Source organism: Lycorma delicatula, chromosome 5, assembly GCF_047948215.1.
Source record: "Lycorma delicatula isolate Av1 chromosome 5, ASM4794821v1, whole genome shotgun sequence".
Lineage (NCBI taxonomy): Eukaryota > Metazoa > Arthropoda > Insecta > Hemiptera > Fulgoridae > Lycorma > Lycorma delicatula.
Window position 1 is genome coordinate 16,454,337 of NC_134459.1, and position 23,469 is coordinate 16,477,805.

Genomic DNA, 23,469 nt, shown 5'->3' on the forward strand with positions numbered 1-23,469 from the left:
TTTTAATCCATCAAGGCATTTTTTGACTAGAATAACAAGCTGGCTTTCCTTTACGAGTAATTTTTTAAAATCCTGGGCTTTTGTAGATGTGTACGCTTTCCGAAAGTAAAAATTGGATCACAGAATGCTGTTCTTCAAAAATACTTTCTTCGAGTGGACATGCTATCTTAACTAAGACTTAAGAAGTTATGTTTACATAAATATTAATCAAACAGCTGAGTAACATTCTTCATAAGGTTGCCAACTAATGCTTACAAAAGTGTCAATTGCCTGTATTAAGCATTTTCTTTATTTAATTATTATACCCTTGTATAATATTTGAATTGACTGCCTAACTCACCTACATTTTACTGAAATGGACTCGTCCAACAAGTGAACATCACACCGACGCAGTAGACTACTACTGATAGCCATAACAAAGCAATCATAATGCTCAATGTATCGTTAGAGAGAATATGGTGAATATTTTTCATAAGATGAACGTGTATTTATCTTGAGTTATACTTTAGCATGCAAATAGTGGTTGCAGTGCAAGAATCTTTTTTCGGTAATTACTGTGATAAATCAGCACCTAACAAGACATGTTTTGTAGTTAGTAGGTAAATTACAGGTTTTGTTAATAATGAGGAACACAAAAAATGAATGACGATGTTGAATACAGACACAGTCACTGAAATCAAAAACTAGTTAATTGCCTCACAAAAAGAAAATCGATTAGTCACTTGTCAGTTGAAATTAATTTGCCAAAATCAACCGTTCATCAGGCAATAAAGAATTAAACTTAATGACCATATCAAATTCAAACAGTTCATCAACTTCTTGATCCACAAAGAAAAACGGCTAGAATATTGTCATTGGTTTAATCAATTTGTACATGAGGATATTCATGTTATGAACTCAATTTCTTTCACAGATGAGGCTTGGTTTCATATGGACGGCGGCTACATAAACAGTCAAAACAGGAGGATTTGGAATGCTGAAAATCCCCATGCATGTCGTGAAACACAATTGCACCCGCAGAAATTGGGGGTATAGGTGCAATACCAAAAAAAAGTTATTGGTCCTCTTTTCTTAGAGTACACCTTTACTGCAGAACAATATCAGAATATTTTATTGCAAATCATTGCACTCTTGGTTAAGGAAGATCGATACTGCTGGATCCTACATGACATCACATTACAATTATTCAACTTCTGATTTCATTAATGAATTCTTTAGTGACCGTGTTAGTGGTTATGGCTTCTGACCACAAAGATCTCCAGATTAGGCTGCGCCAATCTTGGGGTGGGGTTACCTCAAAGAAAAAGCCTACACCAACAAACTACAAACAATTGAACAACTGAATGTCAATATCAAACTAGCTGTTTTAAATATCAACCCACAATTCTGAAAACAGTTGCAAAGAAATACAGTGAAAAGGGTGGTGCACATATTCATGAAGATAGTGACCACTTCCAGCATTTACTCTACAATTTAAGAGGTATTAGAGAGTTTGGAAATTAAATATTTAATTTAATAACTTACAAATGCCTTTTTTACTTAAATAAGTAAATCCCATAAGAAAACTTATGGGATCCACAAGCATAGCATAGGCTTGTCTATGTATGCCTTGGGAAGTATGGCATACATAAAAACTGAATGAGGAAAGGTTTTCACCCATTAGTGAAATTTTCTGTATAAGATAGTGCACTTAAGAATATTTTAGAAAATTTACAAATTTTATGTTAGATCCACGGTCATGCCTAGAAGATGCATCATCAATTTTGTTTCAAATATATTGCTCCTTAGCTTTGTACACAATTAGTAAAAAAAATTGACAGTATGTGAAGTAAATACGGAAGAATGCATAATAATTTTTAAATATTTAACTTAATTGAAGAATTTTTTTTCTTTTGTATAACTGAAATAGTGAGGATGAAAAAACATCAGAAGAGAAGAAAACAACAACCATTACTTATCAGTAATGGGTAAACCTGGAAATTTGTTATTTTGATACAATGTTTTTTTTTTGTTTTTTTTTGTAAAAGCATCACATAAATTTAATGGATAAAATCTTAGAATTTTATTTTCACTATTCTCCTTTGTAAATGAATTTTTAAATTTTAAAAAATGAAAAGAATAAAGGATTAAAGCATTAAAAATGTCTTTCAGAAAGTGTTTCAAAATTTCTGTGTTGATTTCATTGTCATATTATAGTGGTCACAAAAAGTAAGGTTTTTATTTCTGTAGAAAGTAAAAATTCCCGTAAGTATTTCATAGTGCATGAAGTGTCTGGGTAAGGACTTTTAATTTAACATTGTTCTGTTTTATTTGTAGGAATCTGCACCAAGTAGGATTGTTGTGCTTTCTGATATTGCCTATAGAAAAGGAGAAATTCATAAAGAAGACCTTAACCTGGATAAATCATATATACCAGAAGTAGCTTATAGACAAAGCAAACTTGCTAACATGATGTTTGTTAAAGAACTTGACAAAAGATTAAAAGGTAAGTAATGATTTATATCATTATATTGAATTTTATATTGATCAGTTAAAGTATTTGCAACAAATTGTCTTTTTTTCCAGATACATAATAACCATCCAACAAATAACCAACTTAATAACCATGGGTTTCCTTAAAGAAACCCATGGTCCATCCTCCAGAATTATGTACTGAAGTATCCAGTTGAACAATTGGCTATTCAGCCAGATCCCAAATTGAGGGTATGTTCATCCATAATTGGTTAAAAAATTTTAGTTTTGATTGATTGGACTGCTTCCTCCTTCTTTCCTAGCCATCCTGTTTTGTGTGTTTAAAGTAAATCACATTACAATATTGCGTTTTAAATGTTGTGAAATTTTTTGTTAAATTGTCAATTGTATATAAATAATAGATTCTTAACTCCAATGCCCAGTTGGACCTACAGTCTGATCCTTTACCGGTCACAAGGGTGTTTTAAGGCATATCTTGCATGCAGGCTCTGAGACTTCTGCAAAATGTAATTATTGAGAGGAGGAGAATATCACATAACACATGTGTTCACGTGTGATTAGTTCCTGTAGCATAGGGAAGCATGTGGAAGAGAATTTGTCGTGCTTGCCCCAGAGAACATCATTGGGATGTTGCAGCAGACTGAATTAGTGTAGCTTGTGGTGTCTACAATGTTGGTTAAGAACACCCGAACAAAGATGACAGAAGTGCAGGAGTGAGTAATTCTTCCTGAGTTTCCCATGAGGCTTTGTTCATATTAAAGCATTTCCAGCCCCTACATGGAGTAACCAAAAAAAAACCTTCAAATATTGAAATGTAAATCACTTGCTACTTTTTTAAATTAAGTTAAAATAAATACACTGGTCAACATAAAACAACATAAAAAGGGAGTAACTGTTCTATGTAGTATTTTATTTGCTGAATATGAATATTTATTCCAAAACAACCCACGTAATGTTCTTAAGTTATAACCCCATAAATTTATTTGAGCCATCATTCATGGAGCAAACAATATAAATAAGTTAGTTCATCTGTATGTTTGCTTACTCACATCTGATTTATATCGTAATGCATGTTGTAGACCTATATTTGATACATAACATTCGAATGGTGTAATTTGATGTCAAGCCAGACATGTATAGACATGTCAGTGGGTAAAATTATGAGTAATTCAAAGTAATGAAATTTTCTTCAGTATGAGTTCAGCTCTTGGTTTTATTTGTTGTGTTCTCTAGCTGTGGTAGTGGTTTTATGATACATATATTATAAAGATTGTTTCATAAGTGATGCCGTAAATTTAGTGAAAGATTTTTATGGCAGAACAACTTTTGATATTATTTTATTGAACATCAAGAATTGTGCACGTGTGCGTGCATTTCACACGGTATATAATTTCACTCCATGGTGAAACAATAATATGAAGTATTTTAAGTAATTAAGTATTTATAAATTAAAACTTAATTATTTAGTAAGTAATTAGTAAGTATTTCTGTAATATTTCAGTTTACTTTCATTCATTAAAAACATTTTCAATTTCACAATGAATAAAAATCAGGCTTGTAAAAATGTTCCATATACTTTTTGTTACATTTGTAGAAAATTCACCACGAAGAGTTAATGAAAACCAATATCGAATCCGCTTTAAACTACTTAAAAATATTATTTTGACTGTCTCTTGGGAGACCAAGATAAATCCTGGGCTCCACATGTAGCCTGCATCAAGTGCTACATTAAACTAACCCAGTGGTTAAAAGAAAAACAAGAGCATTTACCTTTTGGCTTACTTATGATTTGGTGAGAGTTAGCTAACCATTATGATGACTGCTATTTTTTCATAACAAATGTTACTGGTTTCAGTTCAAACAATTAAAATATTGTCGCATACCCAAATATCCGTTCAACTATGAGACCAGTACTTCAGAGTGTTGATTTACAGATTCCGATCGCTCCAACTTCTTGGAAGGAAATTTCTGATTTCCCAGAAGGCCCAACTGATGAATCCATAACTTCAGTAAATATTACATTTCAGAAGAATCAAAAACTGAATATCACCTCATCACACAAGCAAAACTGATTGACCCAATTTGTGACTTGTATTTGTCAAAACAATATGCAGAACTCCTAGATTCACTTCTTAAAGAATGAAATTTATTAAATATGGATACTAAAATTACTGTATATAGAAATTAAAACGAAAATTTACCGAAATACTTTAGAAGAGATGGTTTAATTTGTTCCTGCCATGATATTAGAGGACTTTAAATATGTTACTAATGATTGGCATTTATTTATAGGCTCGACAAAAAGGAAGTAATTAAAGGAAGTAATTTTTGAACTCGAATAGGTTTTCATTTATACCGGTAGTACATGCTGTAGTAATGAAAGTATGTCAAAATTTTGAAAAGCTATTAAGTATGATCAACACTGATGGCAAATCATTGCTGACCTGAAAGCAGTAGGATTTCTCCTCGGCCTCCAGAGTGGCTTTATAAAATATATGTTTTTGTGTTTGTGAGATAGTCTGGCTACAGATAAACACTATGAAGATAAAGACTGGCCAAAAAAAAAATAGTTTACCCAAGGAAAGGAAAATAAAATAAATATTGTCAATATTTTCCTTGTTGAAGCAGATCATCTTATCTTACCAGCTCTACACATAAAACTAGGCCTGATGAAGAATTTTGTAAAAGCATTAGATAAAGATGGAGATGGCTTTAAATATTTAGCTGAGGTTTTTTCACAATTAAGTGAAGCCAAATTAAAAGAGGGTATATTCATCGAACCACAAATAAGAAAATTAATTTGACAGCAAACTGAATCCTAAAGAACTGGTAGCATGGAAGTCATTCAAAGATGTCGTTACTGGTTTTCTTGGAAACAAAAAAGCTGAAAACATGATCAGCTTATAAATGAACTCTTAGTGAACTACAAAAATTTAGGCTGCAGCATGTCATTGAAAATTCATTCTTTACATTCTCATTTGGCCTTTTTCTCTTCAAACTTGGGTGATGTCAGCAATGAACAAGGAGAAAGGTTCCACCAGGATATATTGCAGCTAGAACAACTTTATCAAGGTAGATGGGATGAATCTACGATGAGAGACTACTGCTGGATGATAAAAAGAGAAGACTTCATTGAACACAAAAGGTGCATAAGGTAAAAGAAATTAAGATAAACATAAATGTCTGCAAAATAAAGTTAGGAATTTTAATTATTATTATTTTTGTATATTATTAAGAAGTTTCTCAGTATTTTAAAGGGTCGTAACTAAAAATCTGAGGTTAATAAAGAAAAACTGATTTCATTTTAAAATTCAGCTTAAAAAATACATTCTAATTCACTTATTTTTATATCATTTCCAAATTATTTTTTTTTTTTTGACCTGTGTAATTTATTCATTGATATGTATATCATTAACATCTGCTTCTATTTATCTTCAAGGCTTCATTATATAATTACCATTGTTTGAATGTTGATAGAAGTAGAATACTACTTATCTGCAGGCTACAGAGAAGTGAAGCTTTTGGAAAATAAATGTGTTTTACATAAAATATGTGCTGCATACTCTACAAACGCTTTTGTCTTACAAAATTGATTCTGAACAGAGTGTCTTTAATACTTTCTTTTAAAGTACCTTTAGTTCTTTGGATGAACCAAAGAAAAGGTGCTTTTTATTATTTATTGTTCAGCCAGTTTGACCGTTTAGATATAATTATTGGTATTATTCAATATGAGACTTTAGAAACTCTGGTATTTAAATCAACTGCAACATTTTTTGAAACCTTTCCAATATCTACTCATTTATTGATTCTTCATCTACTTCTCAAATTCAATCTTTTCTTCAGTTTAAATAATATTGCTGTGCTTTTAATTTTTGGCATTATTCATATAGACTTCTCAGTAGATACTAAATAAGGTAGGAGGGCACAAGTAGGAGTAAGTGAAGTGCGACTATCACTGAAATAGGATTGAAGTTGGGGAGACAGGGATTTTGGTTTGCATTGTGACAGAATAAGGGATAAGTGTATTTTGATTTTTAAATATTTTAAAGAATTTTAATTTTTTATTATCGGAAACATCTGTAGAGGAAAAATTTCAAAGAATGTATGAATTGTCCCTTAAGAAGAAGAACCATTTTGGTTACGTAAAAAAGGGGGTAGGTTGCAACACAAATTACAGTTATAGTTTTTGTTTAAAAAATTTTAATGATAAATTATTAATTGGGAGTTGGTAAAGACCAAAAAAGGTCTTGTATTGCCAGTGTATTAAACAAGGGAACCAAAGAAACATATTACATAGATAACAACTCCTTAATGAATTTTTTGACTGGAGTAGTGAGAATAATCTAATTAATACAGATCAAAATGGCAGAGTAAGTCCTTGCAAAATTTACCATTGGACATGCCTTTTAATAACTTTACATATACATGTAGTAGGATTTTGAAAGATCTAAAGGTCAACAATTTATTTAATTTATTTATTTGTTGTTCTGCCAGACTGGAATGTGCCAGCAGGACAGTTTTAATATTACAATTCCAAGAATGTACAAAATATTAGTAAAAGTTAACATTTATAAAAGTTTTACAAAACAAGAATTACAACTCAACAAAATGTCAAATAATAAAAAAACTAATAAAGCTTTGAATTAGTTAATTTGTATTGACTGAAATATCTGTATTTCTTGGAATCAGTTTCTAGTTGATTAAGGACATAGCTAGAGTAGAATAAAACTTTTCTAAAATTCAACGTGTGTATGCATGTGTGCACACATTTTCACACATTAATGGAATCTTGATTCAGTGCACCTTAACTGTTTCAAAGTAACTATTTTAAAATATATCCAGTGAGCCAAATTCTTAAATTGTAGTTAAATATTCATTTGTTAGGAGAAGAATATAATCAGTTATCCATTTCATTAAATTAGTAGTTATTAAATAACTTCTCAATCGATTATCATAATTGTTATTAGATTTAATCATGATTTACATCTTTCTGCAAGGTGCAATTAAGATTAAATTGAGATATTTAATTTGTAATTTTAAACAGCAAGAAGCTGCATGATTTGAAAGGAGAATTTATGTAGCTAAATCAGAGAGAGGTATTTGTTTTTGACTTTCATTGTGTATGAAAATACATTGTCACTGTTGCCTAATTGAATTTATGTCGGATAGATTAATTATAATATTTTAAAAAGTTACCAGAGAACTGTAAAAAGATTATGGTGATTCCAGGTGATAATAATTGCTTGGTAAATTTTTTGAATAAGCTTATTTATGATTCAGCTACAACAATTTATGATTAAGTGTTTGTGAAACTAATCATTCAGAAAAGTTAAGTATAAAGTGTGGTTTGATGAGGAGTGAAACAGTGCTAATTCTCAAATATTTACCTTATTAAATTTATTTAAAAATGAAAATACAGTGCAAGCTAAAAATGATAACGAAGTACAAGTTATTATGTTTGAAAAAAAAAACAATATATTTTACCAAGATTAAGGAAAAACAGCATGCAATTAAAGATTCAAAAGATTTTTAGAAGTTGATTGCATTTGTAAAAGGTAAATAAATTAGAAAATGGGTACTCAGTGAAATTATATACGCCTGCTCATTTAAATGAGGCCATGTGTCACATGGCCTAAGATTTCATTTTAGGTAAGCAAATTTGAGATGGCAGAAGTAAATTTAATTATAAAGAAAATCCATAATACAAAACACGTGTGGAAAGTAGGATTCCAGTGTACCACTATAGTCCACTAGAATTCTGTTTTGTACAAAAGTACGTACACCTGTCATTATTAAAAATATTAATAACATTTTTGTAGGTGGTCCAGTCATTTATGCATTGACTAATATTCCCATTGCATAAAAAAGGAATTACAATAGATGTTTCTAATTATAGAGAAATATCTTTTACGATGTTATTACCAAGCTTTTTGTGGGAATTTTATGTAAATAATTAGTAAATTGTGACTGCACTAAGGGAATAATGAAAGGAAATCAAGCTAGATTTAATTTTGGTTATTCTGCTGTTGGGATAAAAGCATAGAAGAATTAGTTGTGTTCTTTTGAATAAATTGACGTTTATATTCCAAATTTATTCAAAGGGCCTGTTTTAACTTGACCTTTTGTCATTTTGTTTATCTATTTTTTCTGATGCAGTAATGACTAAATGAATTTACAAGCTTTTATGAAATTTTGCTTAAAGTTCTTTGCTATTAGGCAGAAAAAAAATCTGTACGTAACAATTTTTCATTAAATTTTCAATTTCATAATTGTGGTAGCTCAGATTCTTAGCCCTTGGCCTCATTTACTCACCACCTGCCAGGTGTATATTACCTTATGAAAATTAATGTATATTTATTGCATGTATGAGGAGCATCTGAACTATAATGTACTGGAATGTAACAGGAGAAGAAATGTCACACAAAGCAACAGGTGATGCCTTCTTGTAGTTTTATCCTAACATTCCAAAACTCATCGACTCTTGCCCTCTCATTTTCTGTCAGTTGCCGTTGTTATGAAGTCGAGTTGCTGTGTCAGTGTATTTAGAATAACATGCAATGATTGAACTTTTAACAACAGAAGTGAATTCTGGTGACATTCATTGTTGTCTAAAAGCCATTTACGTTGATGACAGTGTTGATCTAAGTACTGTGAGTAGTCTGCAATAAAACTTTTCGCATCAAATGTGTTAAAGCAGGTATTGTGGGTTAAATCACACACTGACCAAACAGTTTCTGTTAGCACTAGAAGAAGGTGGAAGAATCTTCTTTTGTTCTAAAATACTGTAGGAAACATGTGTCACGTTTGACAATACATGGAACCAATAATCTTGCAACATGAGATAATACCGGGACACACATCTCACACGATCACCAAAACTCTTGTGAAAATGAAATTTAAACCTATCCATACCCTCCATTTTTATCAGATTTGGTGCCCTGTGATTTTCAATTTTTTCTATAATTAAAGAGAGATGGATATACTCATATTAAGTGTATTCATTTCACCATGAATGATGAACTGAAGGATGCAATGAGGTTGTGGGTCAACCAGCATTCTTCATTGACAGAATAAGAAAACTGCTTCAGAAATAGGAGAAGTGTATAACTATAATTTATGACTGGAAAAATAAATGTAAGTTTTTGTAGCAAATAAAATGTATTTTTATGCAATATTTGTTTTATTTGATTATCAATTTTTGTTTGAGATTTCAGCAGCTATGCATCACATTTCAACCATTTCTCATATTTTAGTTTAAACATTTTAATTAGAAAAAAAGGTTTAGTAAATTTACTTCTTCCAGTCCTGATTTTCAGTATGCTTAAAAACAATGCTTATGACATTGCTAATGCACTAAGTTTAGTTTCAGGACTGGCTATACCTTTAAAAATCAATTAAGGTTATCTATTAAGAGGTTAAATCAATTAACAGTTTATGTTATCTATTCATAAAATAACCAAGATTATATTTTTAATCTTTATTATTAATTTTACAGATAAAACTGATAATCATAATTTTTGCTTCCTAACATGTGATACATGATTTTAATCTGTTTTTGATTCTGAAAATGAATGTGAACTCAGAATCTTTTTATCACCCACCATTTTTGAAAAATTTTAATTAAAGGGTTTTTTGCATTTTTCAATGTATAGTTATCATTTTAAGCTCCTATATTGTATTTTGTTAGTTCATTTTTTATTGTTAAACTTTATTAACATAATTTGTAAGCTATAAATAAACAATACTAGACAAAGAATTAAATCACATCATAGTCGCATATGATATCATATCTAATACTAAAGAGTCAGCCTTCATGGACAAGATTAATCATGTCCGTGCAGGTCAAAACATGTAGCTGAAAACACAGCTGTGTTGTTTGTATTAAGCACTGGATTTGGGAATGAATTAATTTTGTTCAGTCGTAGTACTGTCTTGTTAAAAGTGCAGTGTCAAAATGCCTCGAAAATGTGTAAATTATGTGGATGCCTTTTGTTATGTATGTGGTGAGTTTACCGTAAAATCAGATAGAAAAAACATTACACCTTTAATTAAAAAAACATATCATTTGTACTTCCAATGTAAAATTGGTGATCAGGATAAGACATGGGCTCCTCATATAGTATGCATTAATTGTTCTGTATATTTAAGAGGATGGCTGAAAAGTAAACAGAAGGCTTTGCCATTTAGTATACCTATGGTTTGGCGTGAACCAAAGGATCATGTAACCAATGTTACTTTTGTTTAACAAATATGTCTGGAATTTCTAAAAAATCTAGACATACTGTAAAACATCCTTCATTTAAATCTGCAATCAGGCCTGTACTTCACAGTGAAATTATTCCAGTTCCTGAGCCACCTGTGAATGTTTGTTTCAAAAGCAGGGATGAAGAATCAGGCAGTACTGAAGTAGATAACAATGATTATGATTTTGAATTATCTTCCAGTAAGCCACATCTTATCACAAGGTGAATTAAATGACTTGGTTAGGGAGTTAAATTTATCAAAAAATCAAGCTGAACTGTTAGGATCAAGACTACAAGGTTGGAATTTACTTAAAAAAATACAACAATTTTGGGCTTTTGAAGCTTAAAAAAAGAACTTTCTCAAACTTATGATTTATGAACTTGTAAAGTTCATAAATCTGAGGACTGGCACCTTTTCATAGATTCGTCCAAGAATATTAAAAGTGGTTTTACTACACAACGGTAACAAATATTCTTTGTTTCCAATTGCTTATGATATTAATTTGAAAGAGGCATACAATGTAATGAAAGATGTTCTTGAAAAAATAAATTGTAAAAAACATAGCTGGAACATATGGGGTGATTTGAAAGTTGCAGCTATTTTGTTTGACATGCAATTAGGCTATACTAAGTACATGTGTTTTCTTTGCGAATGGGTCAGTCGTGCTAGGGATAAACATTATGTTACCAAAGAATGGAAGAAATGAGACAACTTAACTCCAAATTCATGAGCCCTTAATTGAACCCAAAAAAGTATTTTTACCCCCCCCTCCATATCAAGCTAGGACTAATGAAAAATGTTGTAAATACAATGAAGAAGGATAGTCCCAGATTTTTGTACATCAGGCAGAATGTAAGTGAAGGAAAAATTAAAGAAGGAATAATTGTTGGTCCTCAAATAAGACAGTTAGTCAAAGATGATGTATTAACTCAATATTAAATAATGTAGAAAGTGCAGCATGGGCTTCATTTAAAGACGTTTGCAAAAGTTTTCTTGGCAATTGAGATGTAATATGTCTTTGAAAATACATTTCCTCCACTCACATCTGTATTTTTTCCCAGAAAACCTCAGAGATGTAAGTAACGAACACAGTGAACATTTCCACCAAGACATTTCGTTGATGGAAAGCTGATATAAAGGGAAATGGAATACTAACATGCTAGCCGATTACTGTTGGGCATTAATTCGGGATGTGCCTGAGGCTATTTATAAAAGAAAAACAACAACGAAATTATTCTAACACAGGTGTGGCCATGCAAAATTATAGATTATACAGATTTTAACTGTATTTTCCCTTAATTTTTTGGAAGCATTATTTATTTAAAACCAAGGGTGATAGACAAATTATATCTACAGATCTGTAATGTACCCAAAAAGCAAATCAAGAAATAGTATTACACTTTGAGAAACATTAAAAAATTTTGTTTTGTTTATCAGGTAATTGGTCCTTGTCCCTTTCAATGTATTCCCTTCCCCTATTCTCACACACTTTTTCCAGCGGTGTTTCCACTTTCTTGAAGCAGTCCTGGGTTGCTTCATTTGAAATTGACTGTAAGGTCTGTGATGAATTTGCTTTAATGTCTTTTATAGTCTCAAAATAGCATCCTTTCATCACTGATTTTAATTTCGGAAATAAAAAAAAATTGTAAGGAGCCAGGTCTGGTGAGTAGGGAGGCTGAGGGAGGACAGTCATCTGATTTTTGACACAAAACTGACGAATTGATAAAGCTGAGTGTGCAGGCTCATTGTCGTGGTGATTGAACCATTCGTTGTCTCGCCACATCTCTGGTTTTTTTTACAAATTTTTTCATGTAATCATTGTAAAATATCTTGAAAGTATGCACGATTGACTGTTTCACATTGAGGCAAGAATTCAAAATGTATAATTCCACTAAAATCAAAAAATGAGAGCATCACTTTGACATTGGATCAAGACTGATGTGCTTTCTTGGGGTGTGGAGATCATTAGCTAATCGATTATGATAATGTAATTTTGTCTTAATGTTGTGGCTGTAACCCCATCTTTCGTCTCCTGTTATCATCCTTTGCATGAATGTTTCAATGTCATTTCCCTGTTCAAGAAGTTGCCAACAAATGTTAATTTAGTGTCCTTTCTGTTGCTCGGTCATCAAACAATGACTTTGCTGCAACTCGATGCATGTTCAGTTTTTCAATCAAAATGTCATTGCATGATCCAGTTGAAATGCTAATCTCTTTTGCAAGTTCTCTGACAGTCATTCGATGATTTTCTGAATGTGAGTGTCATCAGTTGAAGTCAAAGACCTTCTGGGTCAAAGATCATTTTCAGTTGACTGACGACCACTTTTAAATAGTGAAAACCATTTGTAACATTGCAAACAACCCAGAGCATTATCTCTGTAGGCTTGTTTCAAAAGTTGAAACGTGTGAAAGTTTTCCCCAGTTTCATGCAAAATTTTTCTTTGTATCATTACACTCAAATAACAGAACATGAAAACTAAACAAGATACTAACTATCCAAAAACATCTAGTTACAGAGGAGGTTAAGCAGAACACAATGCTGCCAACCACACATCAGCTAAATATCTCCGTTGGCACGCAATTAAAAATGTTCAGTTATTTTCTTGACAGACCTTGTATCTTATACTTTATTTTAATTTTAATTTTATTTATTTAGTTTCAATTTAGATCTCAATTTATTAGATTTAATATAAAATGAGAAACATCTTCTTTCAAAGAACAACTAATAAATTTCATGACATTATTCTCAGATTATTTTAATTTTGATATTTAATATGATTAATTGCTTTCTTTCTCATAGGTTAGTTCAAAGCTGTGTTTATTGTTTTCACAGTTTCTTTCTTTAATTTTAATACTGATTGAAATTTGTTGATCACTGATGGCAGATTAATCCAATGTTTATTTTCCAGTGGTATGACATTTTTCAAATAGCTGAAAAGTGTTTACCTTTTTCTCAACAAATTTTTATACTTCCTATTATAGACAAAGTTTACATTGTACAGTAAGTGTGATGCATTGAACATCTGTACTGATTTTGAAGGTTGACAACATTACTAATAAAATTTCAACGTTTTGTTATTTTTTGTCTCATGTATGTCAAACAGTGATTTTGCTCAATCTGATAAATTGTCAAAATTATGTTGGATTCACAGAAAAGAATTATATATATATTTTTTTAAATGTTATTTAGGACATCATTATTTTTTTTGTTTTTTTCTGTAGGTACAAATGTGACAGTGAATGCTGTAAATCCTGGTGTAGTAGACACAGATTTGGTACGTCATATGAGTTACTATAAAAGTGTTCTGTCATTATTATTTGTTAAACCCATCATGTGGCCGTTTATAAAGTCTCCACGTCAAGGCGCTTTACCTGTTTTATACGTTGCTCTTGATCCTGGACTAGAAAATGTATCTGGGAAGTGCTTTAAGTAAGTAACTAGGATAAAATAAATGATTACTTATTAATTCATTGCATTATGTGCACATTACACAGAAATAAACCATTTATATTATTGTTATTAAAAAATATTAAATATACCAGAGTTACACATTTCTTATATATAATTTTTTTTAAAGTAATAAAATTTGATTATATTTATCTGATATATGTGTATGTGCTCTTTTGTGTGCAAAATGATGTAATTGTTGGTTCATAATATCTTTCAATGGCCGATTGACCTCTATGCTGCACTTGTTTCAACTGACACTTATAAGATGTGGTAGGAATAAAATGCCACGTTATACCATTAGCACTGCAGAATGTATCTGGTAAATGTGATCTTCGAAGACAAACATTTGTTTAAAATGTGATCTTCGAAGACAAACAAAAAATTTGCAAAGTAAATTATTGTCAACAACAAAGTTGGTGCCGTTATCAGAATAAATGCTATCATCCTTTTGAGAGCTTTAATAAACTTCTTAGTACTCAGATTTGGAACCAACTCCAGATATATAGCCTTGGTAGACACACAAATAAATAATGCCACAAAAGCCTTTGTTGGTATAGATCTACAGGAAGGCAAATCTCCCATTAAATGTTGAATGGTCTTAAGAGCAACTCTACTGCAACAGAAGCAATTTCTAATGATTGATCGAGTCAGAATGTTACCATTAATTGGCAGTATTTAGTTCTTACCGCTGTCAGGAGGGCTTGAGTTCCTGCGTGTAAAGTATTCAAATGCATTTGAAGTGCTATCAGCTTAGTAACTTGATGATCTGGAGGAAGTAATATAGGATGCTTGTGATCAGGAGAAATTAATGCGTTTTTTAGGCTGTTTCCAACTCAACGTATTCCCTCTGTTTTTGTTTGGCTTGCTATTTTTGTTTAATCCATGTTATTTCAGCCTCAGACAAATCTCAAAAGTTAGATGTCCAGTAACTTTTGTTACTTGTTAGGATTTTTTACAGTTCTTTACAAATCGCTGACATAAAGCTGTAATCTGCAGTAGTTTAGTACAGCTAGAAAATTTGTCAATTAATTCTGAGTATTTAACACCAATATTTCCACTACGTTTATCATTTGCCTTTCTTCGAGTTCTGGTTCAATTGTAATGGTTTGAATTGGCTCTCCGCTAATTCAAATCATTACAATCAAGCCAATCGTCTTGCTTGTTAGATAACCACAGAGTTCCATTTCACCAAAGATTACAACTTAGGAGAATATCAAGTGAAGCAGATCGAGAAATAAAGTCAGCTGGATTATCCTGAGATCTTACTTGTTTCCATGTGCAAATTTTCGTCAGTTCGTGAATTTTTGATAATTATTTCCCAACATATGTTTGCCAAGTTCTTGCAGGAGAGTTTAACCAATGCAATACGATGGTAAAACCAGTCCATAAAGTGATGCTTTCAATGTTTATTAAATCGAAAGCCTGATTCTCTCTAGTTGTTCCATTTAATATGCAATGTATCAGGAATCCTTTGGTCCCAATCTAAGTCCTTTATGAGCCAGATTTCTTTTATAAGAAGCTTAGCGGTAATAACTATTGGTGAGACAATTCCAATTGGATCAAATAGTTGAGTTATGTCTGATAAAATATCATGTTTAGTGACGACCTTAGGAGGATCGGGTAGGTTGACTATAAATCGAAAAGTATCTGTTGATGGTTGCCAATACAACCCGAGAGTCTTGATTGCCTTATTATCTTCTATGACGAATCCTGATTCTATTTGCTCCTTTGATATATTTTTCAAAATAGATGGGTGGTTAGAGAACCATTTTCGCAGTTTGAAACTCCACTATTCAACAGATTAATTGGTTCGAATTGTACTTCGAAATATTCATGCACAGCAGTACAAGTGGCAGTAAAAGACAAACGCATTTTTTGCACGGCATGGTTTGATGCTATCTTGCCACTTGCGACCCAGCCAAAAATTGAATTTTATAAAGTTGGCAAATTCTTTCCGAGCTTGATTTGACCTTCTTGTAGAATATCAAAGAATATGCTTATACCAAACAGCACATCGACTTGTTTAGATTGAAAGAATTTGTCATCAGCTAATTCCATATCGTCTGGTATGTTTTAAGTTTCAGTTTACAGAGGACGTCAGTTAATCGTTAACAGTTTTTCATAAAACTTGCATTGTTATATTTTCTTCGTAATCGTTTAATCTCGATTTAATTGTAGCATTGACTGAAACATTTGTTGACATTCCAGTGTGTCCAATTCTGGTGATAGATGCCAGGATTTGGATTGTTTAAGACCTAAAGCTGAAACTAGTGATTGGCTAATGAAATTAGATTGACTATCGCTGTTGAGCAGTGCACGACATGGATATGGTACCCCCTTATTTTATCTTTAATGAAGATAATTGCAGTAGTTAGAATAATGTTTTTACTGCTACTAGAACAGGCCAATACAGAAGGTTTCACTAGCGTTGATTTAGGTTGCTGTTTCAATGATGTTTGATTAATTTTCTGTATATGAAGAATATTGTGATGACTGTTGCAATATTTGCAATTATGAAGACTTACACTGCAAAGTTTTAAACAATTAACACAGTTTTGAGTTCGCGAATGAATCTTTAAGTATTTTTGCGACGAATTAAGGTTACTGAGTTGCGTGCAGGTAAAGGTGCATGGTTGTCCTTGCAGATGAATGGTAGACGATCAGCCGGTAGGTGGAAGATGAAATCGATAGGTTTATACAGTTTTAAATGTTCGTCCAGATGCAGGTTTGTTAGTTAGCACAGTCTTATGTTTAATTTGTTGCGTCATTCAGTACTTCTTTGTAAAAGTGTTTAATAAACAGTTAAATGTTTAATAAAAATAGTGTATAATAATCACTTTCACAAATTAGTCACACAAATCGTGTAGCTCACTAAGAATACAACTTAATAAAATGTTTGTAGATTGATCAATCGGATTTCACTCATGTTCATTCAGACACTTTAAAATCATTTAATTAAGCTACACCATATACCGTTAAGTACATTGTTCAGTTATGTTTGATTTTTCAAATCACATCGAGGACGCCAAAAAATGTTAGATATTAGACATTGTGAGTGAATAAGAAAATAAGATTCACTATTTAATCAGTATATGAAGTTTATTATTGATTAATACATATTTTAACACTTAAATAATAATAAAATGTTTATACTAGTTATAGTTTATATAATAATGGTTATAATAGTTTAGAATTGTTTAAATTGTGTCTAGTAATGGTTTAGAACAAACCATTTACTTAATTTTAATACAGTGTAAAACATTTACCAGTTTAAATTACTTATATGACTGTAGCAGTTCGCGGTTAAGGCTGCCTCTCTCCCACTCACTGCAATGAAAGGTAGCGTGTGAAATATTCAGATATGAGATTAAAGCAATTTAGTTTAACCCTTTAGAATTAAATTATGGTATTTATTTCTGTAGTAATGTTATGGCTTTAAAGCATATAAGTAGACAATGTATATACGCTGCCACTATATTTTACTTCTGAAAGATTAAATTTTTTGTCTTATTTTGCTAATTTTTCCAAACATTAATAGATAATTTCTTATTAATCAATCACTCTAAAAAGTATTTATTTTTTTATAGGTATAAAGAAGAAGAAGAAATATCAGAAATTGCTCTGGATAATAAAGTTTCTTATTGGTTGTGGTTAACAAGTGAAAAATGGACAGAACTAAACCGATGATTTTAGTTTTCAGTAATAGGTAGTTTTAATAAAATGATTAAGCACTATTCATTAAATGTTTTAATTGTTATTTTATCATTATTTAAAAAAAAAAAACAGTGAGATAATTTCCAATTAATAAAATTTTTGTGTTATTTGTATAACTGGTTGATGCCATAAATTTTTCAACCAACTTCAATAAAAGGGATGGATAAAGAAGAGTAGGTAATTAGTTTGTCCAATGTTGGTTTTTTTCTTATTAATGTATGTTAAGCTTTACCTGACACTAAATGAATTCATTTTTATGATTTTTTTTCCATGGTAAAAAAAAATTAATATTGAACCACTAGAAGGCACTGACATGAATGTACATAGCTGCATTGAGTGTATTTTAATTTTTTATATTTTCATTATTGCTATTAGTGGATTATTCTATAATTATTTTACATACTCTGATGTAATTCTGATATTGTAAGTATACTGATGCAGAAATTTAAAAAAAAATCTTATAACTTTAACATTAAAACTCTAATTTCTGGGCTCAAATTTTAAATGGTGCCTTGTGTTATCAGAAGGAGAGAAAAGAAGGCGAAAGCTGTAGGGCTTTCTCACAGTTACTCTTACCTTAGAATAAAACAACATGATTCAGATGTTGAAAATCAACTGATTATAAAGTCAATGACACCAACAGGACGAAAGTACAACGCATAAATCACCAAAATATCTGGTGATTTATTCTTATGAGAGTTTTTAAAAAGCTAAATATCCTTTCATCATTCTAATACCATTAACAAACTGAAGACTAGGATTTGTAAAGAGATTGAACCACATATATTGCATTGCTCCAACAAGTTAAAGCAAACTAGCATTCATGAATAAAAAAATGAGTATTCATGAATTGTCACCACCAACAGAATTTTACTTATAAAAATGACTTGTAGAAAATGCATGATGAATATCATAATTTTAGCCGCTTGGTAGCTATGTATGTAAAGAACAAAAATAGGTTTGAATTTCAATTTTATTTTGTTTAAATAACCTGTTCCTGTGTCCCAATTTGTATTTCATTAGAATTAGAAAGCAGCAGCTCATTTCTATATTAATGTTTATTTTTAATAATCTATTCTAATAAACACTATTACACAAAGATAAATTTGAAAATATGAGTGTGCAGGATTTATCTGAGGAATGAATCCAGTTCACATACTTAAACAAAATCACTCCAGAGAAGAAAAGCGTTCACTTAACTCTATTTATGAAAAAAATTAAACAAACCAGTCTTTTACTCTGAAAGCAATGCTAATTTTTTTTATTTTTTTTAATGCTTTTAAAAATATAGATAACAAAAACATTTTTAAACAATAGTGTATGTTGTTTCCTTAATCAAAAATTTAATCTGCTATTTTTTCACAACTATAGATTTTGAATGCCTCATCCAAAAGCTTTAATGATGCATAACACAATTTTTTATCTGTTGATATTTACTTTTATTCTTTACAATAATTAAGATTAAAAAAATAGTAAAGTATAAATCAAACTAAAACTCAAACATTCTGTGTAATGATTGGAGGGAATGATTTGTGTAATGATTTGAAAAAGGAATGAACAATGTTAACGTAGTAAGTGGTCACTTAGTTAGAAATATATATTATTATTATCTTTTTATGACCGCATAGAATCACTTTAGTTAGTCCATTATTCAAGTCTCTGATGGGACTCATTGAGCCTTGCGGTCCTCCCAGTACTTCATACGTTACGATCTTTGTGCCCTTTCTATTGTTGAAAATGTTCATGTTGTGAGTTTTTTCTTGTGAGTGTGAAGCGAATCTTTTTGTTCTTGATTTTCTTGTTTAATTTTATCTTATCTGTGATGTCTTCTGGTGTAAGGCCAATTTTTTTCAGATGCTCTCTTAATTCTCTGATCCATCTGCATCCTGTCTTTGTGTTTTTTGAGTCGTGATTGTACTGTACTAGCTGTTTCAGAACTCTTGAATCTTGCATCCTCGTGGTATGTCCAAAGAATTCTAATCTCCTCTTATGCATGGTATCAGTGTTGAGTTCTAACTCTTTGTACGAGACTTTGGGCACAGTCTACCACTACCCATCTTTCTGGTACTTTTAGAAATATATAAATATATTTTTTTTTTAACTTGGAGATAAATGCCGTTTATGACTGATCAGAAAAACTAAGCTTGTAAAGTTGTTTTAGAAATGACATGTAAATGATGATTTTTTATATATACTCATTTTTCCAAACTGTCAGTATGGTTTCACTTAGTACACTGAACCATATCTCATGGAATTGTCTGAATTTCCCGAAAAGTGCACCCTTTATTACATTTGTTAATTAATTACCTTGCATCTTTTTTTTAATCTTATAATACATTCTAACATGTTGTGTACAGTTTGTTTATGTAAACTTTTCCTTTAAGGTTTAGGATTTAAAAAAATCAGATACTCATGAAACATGTGTCTGAAAATCTCCATTATAGCCCTTAGCATAGGACCAGTAATTCTGTATTGTTGGAACCAAATTTATCTAGGATTTATTATAACTTTGCATAGTTCTGAAAAGACAAAGACGCAACATGGCAGTGTAGTATTCAAAATTAACAGATAACACATGTCCATTCTCTTCAAAAAAAAATTATCAAATTAAACTGGCCACTCCACATCACATCCAGAATGAAGGAGACATTTATGAAGTTGTCTTAAATTGTTTAGTAATAAATATCAAAAACTCAGGTTTTTACAAAACCAAACAGGAAAAAATATACTTCATTACTAATCACAAGAACAATGTTATCATTAAAAATCTCAAGTATGGTTCTGATGAAAGTCCATGGCAACTGAAATTGGATAAAAAGTTGAATTGATAAAACAATAAAACACCCTTTCCACACGAAACCTGACACCACCTACCTACAGTTATAACCAATCCAAAATAATCCCTCCCTGACTCTGTAATAATACTATGACATTTTACATTGCTCGTGTATAATTGATAGATGAAATTAGTTAGTAAAGTTAATGCTAGGTAATTAGAATGCTCTCTTCATTTATTTCATTTTGCTATACGTATGTTTTGTAATATATTTAGAAATTCTTTTTAAAAAAATATTCATTTAGAAACAGAATTGCAATGAGGCATTTATTTTTTCAAGGATGCTATTTCTAACTTATTTCATTTTGCTATGTACAGGTGTGTTAAATTAGTGTTTTTCATAAAAAAAGTTTTTATATAATCCCGATGAGTCTTTCCTTCGTATAACCTCACAATCATTGCAGGTGGCAAGGAACATGATAAATGTTGCTGTAACCACTTAATTTGTTTTTGTTCTAAGTAATGATAAGGTGTACATGGAGAATGTGGTGTATGAAACTTTACCACAAGAAAAATGCCAAACCTAATCTGAATTCAAACCCAGATGCTTGGGAATGAAGTATAGAAGACACTCTATCACAAAGGCAAGTCGTAATTTTTTTTTTTCTTGCATGTTTCACAATGACAACTCAATTGGTGCATTGTCTAAGAATATTGAGGAATTTGATTTACCAGTTGGAATAATGTTTCATTGGAATCAATAAAACCTGAGCAATTAGTTAATATACATATATATATTTTTTCAACTTAAATTTTTCCTACTTTTTTCTTCAGTGGTAAATTTCTGAATTTTTGACAATAAAACTGCAGTATCTGTCACCATTACCACATATTTAATTTTCAAAAATTGTCAAAATTGCACTACACTTAACCCTTTACCAGTCTTTGACAGAATATTCCGACATAGCCGATGTGTACAATTGTCAGAATATTCCAGTATCAACTTTTTGTAGTTTTAATTTGTTCTCTGTCATAATATTTCGTCATTGTAAGAGGTTTTTTTTAGTAGTATTTTACAATGATAGATAATGCTTGTTGTTAGTTTTAAGTGTAAAGTATGGGATTTTCATATGTATTTGATATGTTGCAATGGCGAGTTATTTACGGTATTCTCTGTAGCTGGATTGTGAGCACTATATTTCTTATTATATCACAAAATTCCATATTATATCAGTGTATAGGTGCATAATTATGTAAATATTTGGTGAATAGGTAAAATTATAAAGCTAATTTCACAATATTTTGTATATAAGTGTAACTGAAATTCTGCGAATATTGCATATTCATTATTGCATATTTTCTGTAGAAAAGAAACTGGTAAAGAGTTAACTACCAATACCATAATATATATAAATATGTACATGAATTCCGGTTAATAGGACCACTGGGTTATTCAGGGCAGCCATTTAATTGGGCATTTTTGGTAAAACAGAAATATATTTTGTATAATTCATGCAAAATTACACCTGTTTAACAGTCCAAAATGCCACTTGTAAGGCCCACTAGTTTGTTTGTTTCTTTCTTTTACTTCTAAAATATCACATTTTTATTAGTAATTTAAATCATATGTTGTATTGAGGGGTGTAACTTCCTTCTATCACTGGCCAGCCTGCATAGAACGTAGTGCGTGGGGACACAGATGATATCATGCAGTTATGACAAAGCAAATGTTTTTACTTTCTTCATTGCGAGTCTGTTGTTCATTGTGTATGGTGCTGTCATTATTTTTTCTGTAATTATTTTTAATCACTTTTGCTTATTTTTTTTACTTTTGTTAATCATTTAATCTTTTTACTTTGAAGTATTAGTTAAGTTAAAAGTCTGTGTTTATCCAATCTGTCACCATACCACATAAAGACATGACATTGGCAGAAAGAATTGCATTGCTAAACAAAATAAAAAGTTATTCATCAAACACTGGTCAGCATAAACTTGCAGAACTTCTGGGAGCATCAAAAACTACAATAGCTTGGATTTTGCAGCAAGAAGAAACTCTTTGCAGTGAATGGTCTAACAAACGTGAAAGAGAAGGAACTACTCTGAAAAGAAAACATGAAGGAAAGGATCCACTCGTTGAGAAAGCTTTAAATGAATGTTTTTCTACTGCCACTAGTCGATGAGTAAGTGTCGTATGTTAAAAAAAAAAAAACAGAAGAGCTTGCAAAATAATTGGGACACTGTGATTTCAAAGCAACAGACGGTTGGTTGTCACATTGAAAATGAAGACATGAAATAAAATTTAAGGAAGCTCACGGTGAAAAGGCAAGTTCCGAATCTTGGAAGAGTTCTTAAGTTCCTCAAATAAAAGAAATATTCACCTGATGATTCACAAGATTGAATAAGATGAAGACGAACCCAATGTCAAATGCCTGTCTACAGAACTGCAAAAAAATTCATTGACAAACTTCAGAAATATTTTACAAGAAAATATTTTAAGAAATAATTTTAGAAATATTTTAATTATGTAAGATTACAAAAACTATTCAGTAATGCATTGTACCAGAACAGTGGTTCTTTTTAAATGTAGTAGACCTGTTTTTAAATATAGATATGTAATTTAAAAGGATAGTAAATAATGTATTGTATTTTATTAGACACTTATTGTACAGTAAAGTATTTAAATTCTTATTATGATGTAATTTATAGTTTTATTCATGTAATCTTAGTATTACAAATAAAACTCAGAATAGTAAATCACGAATTCCAATTTAATAATTAGAATACATCTGTATACCCTGTTTGTGCACAGCTC

General features: G+C 30.8%; 1 protein-coding gene across 2 annotated transcripts in view; it reads left to right on the top strand.

The window, feature by feature from the left end:
* LOC142324747 (retinol dehydrogenase 13-like) overlaps positions 1-18,057 on the top strand; it is a 32,291-nt gene extending 14,234 nt beyond the window's left edge. For both annotated transcript variants that reach the window (XM_075365684.1, XM_075365685.1), the window contains exons 5-7: positions 2,317-2,485; positions 13,939-14,146; positions 17,755-18,057. In XM_075365684.1, coding sequence (XP_075221799.1) covers positions 2,317-2,485; positions 13,939-14,146; positions 17,755-17,854 — 477 coding nt within the window. In that variant the 3' untranslated portion in view covers positions 17,855-18,057. The remainder of the gene's footprint in view (positions 1-2,316; positions 2,486-13,938; positions 14,147-17,754) is intronic.
* Positions 18,058-23,469: the final 5,412 nt, after the last annotated feature.